The sequence below is a fragment of the Sardina pilchardus genome, chromosome 1 (genome assembly GCF_963854185.1).
Source record: "Sardina pilchardus chromosome 1, fSarPil1.1, whole genome shotgun sequence".
Classification (NCBI taxonomy): domain Eukaryota; kingdom Metazoa; phylum Chordata; class Actinopteri; order Clupeiformes; family Clupeidae; genus Sardina; species Sardina pilchardus.
In genome coordinates, this window is record NC_084994.1 from 13,947,534 (window position 1) to 13,956,971 (window position 9,438).

Consider the following 9,438-nt stretch of genomic DNA (forward strand, 5'->3'; position numbering starts at 1 on the left):
TGAGACAGAACAAGTCCATCCAGTTCTCTACAGGGAGTGTCTGAGATTCAAAAATTCCAGACTCAAAATACAGCGTAAGTTTTATCACTAAATATAATGAGTATATGCTTGTATACATTTAATTACAAGTAGTATGTTTAATCTACTTGATTGTACGTAGACAAATAAGTTAAGAGGAGAGTAAATACTTAGCATGAGAGTATAGTACAGTGATGTTTGTTATATACAATACACATGTAGGCACTCGATGTGTAGTTTCTGCATGTTGATACTTGTTTTCATTTGTTGAATGGAAATTCTTGTAAAAGAGGGACAAAAACAAGAGGAGAAGTATGAAGGCAGTAAAATATCACAGTTTATTCAGCATGATCTCACCGGTCCTTTCTTGGGGGAAAAGGTTAGAGACATGCCTGTAGATGCCAAATCAACACAAATAACTTTCCAATTGTTTATGCCAGGTTTCATCTTCTATAATGTTGGGTGCCCCTTCACTCAACTGCTTGAAAAAGTTTTGTCATTTCAGGTTATTCTAGGTCACAGAAAACACTGACAGACATGTGATATGTCATAGCCCAGTGCTCTTGTGTGTCTGTCTGTCATGAGAGAAAATGTGGATAATCGTATGCTAGGTACAAAGGACCATTGTCGTACGCATTGCAATGAGAAGGAAATCCAAATTATGTAAATACTGAGTAGCCTATCAATAACAATTTCATTGTTTTATTTATCATTAGGTTAGTGCTTAATTGATTGTTTATTGATAATATTGCTATTCTCCCTTTTTGTAATTGTTCACTGTTATTTAATATGTATTGTTATTTATTTGTATGTCGCTTTGGACAAAGGCGTCTGCTAAATAACCATAACCATAACCATAACCATCAAGTATCGGTAACACTTTAACAATGTGTAACAATGTGTTGTATAAGTTGACAGAAAGAAGTGGATAAATGTATGCTAGATAGAACTGACCGACCCATTACTTAAAAAGTCAAAATCCAAAACATACATAGAGATATCTAAAGGTCATGCAGTCATTTTGAATACTTCTGAAGTAGTCCTGTCATGCTGAATATTTCTGATGTCTTCCTGTCATGGATACTTTTAATGTGCAGGTCTGTAAAGAACCTACAGTATATGCTCTGCTGCTAGGATGAGTGTCTCTCAAGAGAGAGAGGAGGCTGCAGATGACGTTGATACACTCAGACCAGAGTCTGCAGCACACAGCTGTGGGACCATGAAGAATGCCAAAGACATGGATGATCATGGACAACCAATACACTTTAATGGAGGGTAGGTTTAAAATAATCTCCTGACTCAGTGTCTCAAGTTCACACAAATATGAGACCAGAGGTTATGCACTATGGCAGTGTAATATTGAAGAATGATTTTAAGAACAAGAACAATGTCATGGCCCCTGAATCTCCACAGGCCAAACACACACAGACCTCCATCTCCAGTGCCCAGCTGTGTGTCTCTGAAGAGTGAAGAGTCCATGCCTGTGCCCCAGAACTTCAGTCATGAACCACCAGATCATGACCGGAGGTGAGATTTGAGACATAGTTTATTCTGTTCACACACACACACACACACACACACACACACACAGAGACACTGTAATGACTGACAGGGAGGACACACCGGGGGCCCAACTAAATGGTTCCGTTTGCGACGCATAAATACCATTTTCACTCCCTATTGGCTCTGGTTAGGGCTTAGAGCGTATGACTGGAGGGTCGCCGGTTCGATCCTCAACCAGTCCACGGCTGAAGTGCCCTTGAGCAAGGCACCTAACCCCTCACTGCTCCCCGAGTGCTGCTGTATGAAGGCAGCTCACTGCTCTGGGTTAGTGTGTGCTCACCTCACTGTGTGTTCACTAATTCACAGATTCACAGATGGGATAAATGCAGAGATCAAATACCTTGTATACGCAAGGTTTGATTTGATGTAGGCCTACGCCATGTTAGATGTGTAAAATGTCATTGTTGCCACTATTGGAGCCTGGACTGTCCACAGACTGCATTTTGTTTTGCAGTGTATTCAGGGGACAGCCAGCTAACGGATGGATTTTAACATTGCTTATATTAGAGCACCTTTAACAAGGCTGAAAAAATAGAATTTCTAAAAAATCAACTATCAATCTGTTAACAATCCCTCTTTGTGTTCCCACCATTTTCCTGATTCTTATCTCTGAAGTGAACCGAGGGTTGCTGCCAGGTGTGGAGTGTGTGAGCAGGTACTGAGGGACCCAGTCATCACCACCTGTGGACACAGTTTCTGCAGGCAGTGCATCAGCAGCTACTGGGAGCAGCCTGGGCTACCAGGAGACCAAGCCTGTCCCCAGTGTGGAGAGACATGCAGAACTCAACCTCCTCTACAGCCTACTCTGGATGAACACACAGATATGAGCACACAGGATGCAGGCTTGATCGAAAGCAGCACACACCTGCACACTGGACACACACTAGGCAGAAAGAGACATCAAGGTAATGGTCTTCTGATCTTTATACCTTATACTTCTATGAGCTCTTGTGAAGGACTAGCTTATAAGACAAGAAGACAGGGAAACATTTGCTAGCTGGTATGGATATAATTAATCATACACGCATACAGTGGGGAGAATAAGTATTTGACCCCATGCTAGTTGACTAAAAAGAGGAGTATAAAATCATCTTTGACAATTGATCTTAATGCCTTAATTAAAAACAATTGTAAAAATCCAACCGCTAAGGACACCAATTTTCTTTGTGATTGTAGTATGCATAGTAAATTAAAAAAAAAAAAAGAATCTTCCTTAAATACAGATTCACAAAGCTTTATTTTCGCTAATGCAGCAACATACACAATTTGACCATCTTGGATGTCTGCACTTTCATTTTTATGTTTGTGTATCACTATACTTAATGCATTAATGATTTAAAAGTGTACTAGGGCTACAGTGTAAAAACTCAGATGATTCTCCCACCCCTACTCTAGTCTCATAAAGTGTTTAAGAGGATAACTCTACAGCAGATCTCACAATTCACACAGTTGAATTAATCAAAATTGTGATTTATTGTACACATAATGGCTTACCTCTTCTTTCTTTTTCTAATATTAACCATATGATGTCCTGATAGGAGTCATAGAGAAACATAAAGCCAGTCTGAGGAGGAGATTTGAGAACATATCTGAAGGTGTTAACAATCCAAGGACTCAAGTAACCCTCAAAAAGATCTACACAGAGGTTTACATCACAGAGGGAGAGAGTGAAGGGGTGAATAATGAACACGAGATTTGGCAAGTAGAATTTGCATCCAGAGCACAAACCACTGAAGATACACCAATCAACTGCAATGATATCTTCAAACCTTTACCTGGACAGGAGAAGCACATCAGAACTGTGATGACCAAAGGTGTTGCTGGCATTGGAAAAACTGTCTCAGTGCAAAAGTTCATTCTTGACTGGACAGATGGTGCCAATCAGGATATAGATTTTATATTTTCGTTTTCTTTCCGTGAGCTGAATTTGATAAGGGGTGATAAATATAGTCTTCACAGTCTCCTGCTTGACTTCTACCCTCAGCTGAACAGGCTAAATGATTATGAAGGATACAAAGACTGTCCGATTGTGTTCATCTTTGATGGTCTGGATGAGAGTCGACTTTCTCTCAATTTTCAGCCAAAGATGTTTGTATCTGATATTAAACAAGCATCATCAGTGGATGTTCTGATTACGAGTCTCATTCAGGGATCTCTGCTTCCCTCTTCACTCATCTGGATAACCTCACGACCAGCAGCAGCCAGTCAGATTCCTGCTAAGTATATCGATCAGGTGACAGAAGTACGAGGATTCAATGACCCACAGAAGGAAGAGTACTTCAGGAAGAGAATCAGTGATGAGAGTCAGGCCAACTGCATAATCTCACACATAAAGACATCCAAGAGTCTCCACATCATGTGCCACATTCCAGTCTTCTGTTGGATTGCAGCCACTGTACTTCAGCAGATGCTAGAAAAGGATAAAACCCAGGAAATCCCCAAAACACTGACTGAGATGTTCATACACTTCCTACTCATTCAGACAACCAAGAAGGATCCAAAGTGTCAAAGTGAAAGACAGACATATAAAGACCTTCTGGAATCACAGAAAGAAGTAATACTGAACCTGGCAAAATTGGCTTTCAAGAATCTAGAGAATGGCAATGTGATGTTTTACGGAAAAGATCTGATAGAGTGTGGCATTGATGTCAGTGAAGCCTCAGTGTACTCTGGCATGTGCACTGAGATCGTTAAAGAAGAATCTGTGATTCATCAGAAGAAGGTCTACTGCTTTGTGCATCTAAGCATCCAGGAGTTTCTGGCAGCACTTCATATCTTTGTTTCCTACAAGTACCAGATGGAGACTATGGGGATGTTTTTCTGCTTGGAGGACTCACTGAAGTTTGTAGTTACCAAAGTTCTGGAAAGCAGGAATGGGCACTTGGATCTTTTCCTTCGCTTCCTTATGGGTATATCTGTGGAGAGCAATCAGATACTTTTGAAAGATATACTGAGCCACACACTCAACAGTTCAGAGACCATCAGAGAAATGTGCAAGTACATCAAGGATCTCAACTCACAAGACCTTTCTCCTGAAAGATGCATAAATCTTTTCCATTGTTTATTGGAAATGAATGATCATAGCCTTCATAAAGAAATTCAGAGATTCCTTAAAACACCCAATAGTTTCAAACAGAAACTGTCTCCTGCCCACTGTTCAGCACTGGCCCACATGCTTCTGATGTCTGAGGAGGAGCTGGACGTCTTTGACCTGAAGAGATACAACACGTCAGATGAGGGACGCAGGCGACTGATCCCAGCCCTGATTTGCTTCAGAACAGCAATGTGAGATACATAATTAATTTCATGCTAGGTTTTCTGGCTCTAGCTTTTTGATGTCAAGGATCATCTGTGTTTGCTAAAAACCGCAGTACTATGCCTGAGTTTGATTGGCATTGCAAATTATACACCTTACTAATTGTATTCACATCATGTGTGTGTGTGTGTGTGTGTGTGTGTGTGTGTGTGTGTGTGTGTAAATATAATTATACAATGGCAAATGGCATGTACCTTTGCTAACTTAATGTATCTATTTTGTATTCATGAAGTATGTGTGTGTTGACCATGCTATTTTGCTGATCTGCAGGCTTGATAGGTGTAAACTCAACCAGATGTCCTGTGAAACAGTGAGGCGATATCTGCAGTCTGCCAACTCCCTCATACAGCTGGATCTGAGTTGCAATGCCCTGGGAGATTCTGGACTTCAGATTATTTCTGCAGGACTAACTAGTCCCCACTGTACATTGAAAACATTGAGGCTCGTAGATTTCATTACATTTACAGCATTGTCTGGACCTTGATCATTGTGTGTGAAGTTAACACTTTGAATGCTGCGCTGTTTTCAGAACCTTTGTCCCAGATTGCCAGCAATCTAAATCATTATTGACAATTTTTGTAGAGCCACAGCGTATTCTATGTTATAGCTATGAACACATACTATGGCTCGTTTGAAAGGTGAGACTTTAAAGGAACACCTTTAAAGGAACATTATGATCGTTCATATTGTTGAACGATGTTATTCCCTTAACTAAGACAATTTGATACATACAGTATAGATAACCGATAGCATTAAGTGAAGTAGAGAAGATTTAGAGCAGAGACTGAGAACCACTCTCTCTCATTATGGTACCTCTTGATACCATACTATACCTCTCGCGTCTCAATGTGTCCGTTCAATGGCTCTGACACGCGGCGCTACTTTGATAGCTGTAGGTGAGGTAAGTTGTAAGGATTGTCTGATTCGTAGTATTTTTCACCATGCTCAATCTAGAGTGTCCGCCAGAACACTGCTTAAGACCAGGATGTGTATTGAAGTACAGGACTGTAGGGACGGAGGCAGGAGGCATTTAGCAAGGTTATTGTATTCCTCTCAAAACTATTTGTCTAACTTCTTATAAATTATGTTACAGACTTGGTGACTGTAAACTCAGTGGTGAATCCTGCAATACATTAGCCTGTGTTCTACAGTCAGCAAACCCCCTGATGGAGCTAGACCTGAGTCACAATGACCTGGGAGATTCTGGAATCCAGCATCTCTGTGAGGGACTAGCCAGTACTTGCTGTAAACTGCAAATATTAAGGTTGGTTTTTCATCATTCCTGCTTTAAAATCTCCATAGATCAAAGCAATTATTTGGCTTGATGGTGTTTTAAGCTCCCAATGTCGTTTTCCAGGTAGCGCTGCCACTGTCAACTCACTCTCTCTATCGCCCCCAGGCTGTCTGGTTGTCTCATCTCAGAGAAAGGCTGTGGATTTCTGGGTTCAGCTCTGATTTCAAACCAATCCAGTCTCAAAGAGCTGGACCTGAACTACAATCATCCTGGAGAATCAGGACTGAAGCTTTTATCTGCTAGACTGGAGGATTCCCACTGCAAACTGGAGACACTTAAGTACATAGAATCAACACACAATCCCTGCAGTTACCAATGGCCAGTGCCCATAATTAGGGAGGCCAGTGACCAACATAGGGATGTATATATTGCTCAAATAGAATAGTTTGATTTTGCAAAAATTATCTGTCAGACATTCTGTGAATGTAGTTTGAGAAAGGAAGAAAGGGTGGAAGGCTTCAAAAATGTGTTTTAGCAATTGTGAAGAACTGTTAGTGTTCCCTTAAATAATTTTTGAGCAGTTTATGATGATGAATACCTAAACAACATACTGTACTTGAGTTGTAAAGTGCCCTACTGCAAAACACATAGGGGGAATTCTCCCATGTATGTAAGGGCGCGTAAGGGTGTGTACGTTAAAAAGAGCGTAACTACGCATATTTCACTCTGCACGAATTCTGCCGCTCACTTCAGAACACCAATTTACTTTGTGAATGAAGAATGTATCGTAAATAAATTAATATATTAAAAAAAAATAAAGAATACAGGGGGAATGAGTATTTGCCTCCTATGTAAAATTCCTACAGCAGGCAGATTTTCATTTTTAAAGGCCAGCTATTTCATGGAACCAGGAAACTATGCATACTGATAACATACCCTCGGCCTTTGGCATTAAAATAGCCCCACATCATCACATACCCTTCACCACACCTCGAAATTGGCATGTTTTTTTCAGTTAGCCTATTAGCTGGTTTGATTTGCATTGAGCTCAATGAGCATCAAACAGGCTGGGTAGATGTTTGTTTGCATTTCTCTCTTGTGGTTATCTCAGATAGAATTGTGAGACTCAGTCCTGCAGTGTTACTATTGCTCTCACTCACTGTCTCTTTTATATAGTATGGACCACTGTGCTGAAAGCAGATTTAGACCTGGTGTGCAAAAATGTAAGTATTTCTCCAAATGTAGATTCAACATTACATTACATTACATTTGGCTGATACATTTTAACCAAAGTGACACTCAATGTGGTAAACAATTGAGGTAGAGCACAGTAAAGTTAGTGGATCAGTCAGTGCTATTTCCATACAGTCCAGTGTCCATACAGTAATTAGCTGATTAGAGTGTGACACTGTGAGCTATTCTATTTTTCTGAGATTTCGAATTTGGGGTTTTCATAAGCTGTAAGCCATAATCATCAAAATTATAACACATAAAAGCTGGAAATATCTCACTTTGTAATGAGTCTATATAAAATATTAGTTTCACCTTTTAAGTTGAATTCTTTTTTGTTTCACCTGTAGATGTTGGAACATATCTAACCAGAGAAGGGAGAGGAAACAGTTGAACAGAAAAATAGTGTATTTGTGGATATATTATTCTTATTCCATAATCTGATAATTTTCTCTCCTCTTTTCTTGTCTGCAGATGCCTGTGAGCTCACAATGGACCCAAACACAGCAGGCAGAGGAGTCCTTCTCTCTGAGCAGAATAGAAAGGTGACCCGTATGTCAGAGTCACAGCCATATCCTGACCACCCAGAGAGATTTGACTGGTGGCTTCAGGTGTTGTGTAGAGAGGGTCTGTCTGGACGCTGCTACTGGGAGGCTGAGTGGAGTGGGGATAAGTGTGAAATAGCTGTGGCCTATAAAAGCATCAAGAGGAAAGGGTTGACAGATGAATGTAACCTGGGAGCAAATGCCAAGTCCTGGGCTCTGAACTGCTCTGCTGACAAGCATGTTGTTAGGCATAGTGGTCAACCTGTAAATGTCTCCTCCTCCCACTCCAACAGAATAGGAGTCTACCTGGACTGGTTGGCTGGCACTCTGTCATTCTACAGCGTCTCTGACTCACTCACCCACCTGCACACGTTCCATTCCACATTCACTGAGCCCCTCTATCCAGGGTTTGCGGTGTGGCCAAATACTTCAGTGTCCCTGTGCCAGATCACATGACCTCCTCATGCTTCAGAAACATCACTCCTATTCAAAAGTATGCTGCTCTGATGGGATGACTTGTATTAAGCATTATCACACGAGTGGGAGTGGTGTTGTTGGCCAATATCGTCACGGCTGTGGTTCGCCGTAGGCACGAAGCAGAAGGCTGAGTGCCGTAGGTAACCACAGCTGTGGCGATATGGGCCAACAACACCACGACCACAAGTGTGATAACGCTTTATACATCAGTTCTGTTGCCAACAAATTTTTTTTTAGGAAGGATAATTTATTATTTGCCATGGTTTTGTTTAGCCCAGTTCCTCCGCTATGCGAAGTAGGCCTAGCTCAGAATGTGTGTGCTTGATATACAGTACAACTGCTCAATCAAAGAACATGGATACCTGTATGCAATTAAAACATGTGTGTTATGAGATTCTGTATAATATACATTTTATAAAATATTGTGCACCCTTCAGTTATTTAATGTAGCCTATGATTGTGTGTGCATGAACAGTGTTTATTCTCCTGCCATGTTATAGTAATGTATTATGGTTTTATGTTCCTTACTGAAACCTGTAGTGAGTGACTGTATTGCATGGTGGGAATCTGTACACACTATATAGTAAGCACAGTTCAAAATAAGGAACACATTGGAGCTCTGATTGGAGTAATCTGCCTTCACAATAATAACTAGCCTGAGGTAGAATACTCAAACTTCTATTCAGCATCTGACTCTGGAACCAAAGCATTGGGACATGGGGCATGTTTCTACCGATACAGAGGGGGAAATGCCTCTGTACTAGCCTGGCATAGCCCTCCGTAAGCAGAAATACAGAATACAGAAAAAAAAAAATATTTAAACGTCTTTAAACATAGCTACAAAGTGCATCACAAGTTGACAAAACATTAGACAGATAAAATCATTGCAAAAAAATAGAATATGGAAGCACTGTTAAATGTGTTTTAGTTTTAGAAAGCAATAATGAGAGACTATGGATATCAGGCTACATGTTTGCTTGTGGTTTATAAATTAGTTGTGAGTTATCATCAATTACTGACGCATCATGAGAATTCTAGCTCTTGCAGGAAAACAC

General features: G+C 40.5%; 1 protein-coding gene across 1 annotated transcript; it reads left to right on the plus strand.

Annotated features, from left to right (window-relative positions):
* The first annotated feature begins 200 nt into the window (after positions 1-200).
* On the plus strand, positions 201-8,847 carry LOC134082724 (NACHT, LRR and PYD domains-containing protein 3-like). The gene is made up of 10 exons (XM_062538653.1): positions 201-681; positions 1,116-1,293; positions 1,432-1,545; positions 2,197-2,486; positions 3,120-4,866; positions 5,168-5,338; positions 5,991-6,161; positions 6,297-6,470; positions 7,308-7,354; positions 7,836-8,847. The coding sequence occupies exons 2-10, from the start codon at positions 1,154-1,156 to the stop codon at positions 8,360-8,362; spliced, it is 3,381 nt and encodes a 1,126-aa protein (XP_062394637.1). The 5' UTR covers positions 201-681; positions 1,116-1,153; the 3' UTR covers positions 8,363-8,847.
* Positions 8,848-9,438: the final 591 nt, after the last annotated feature.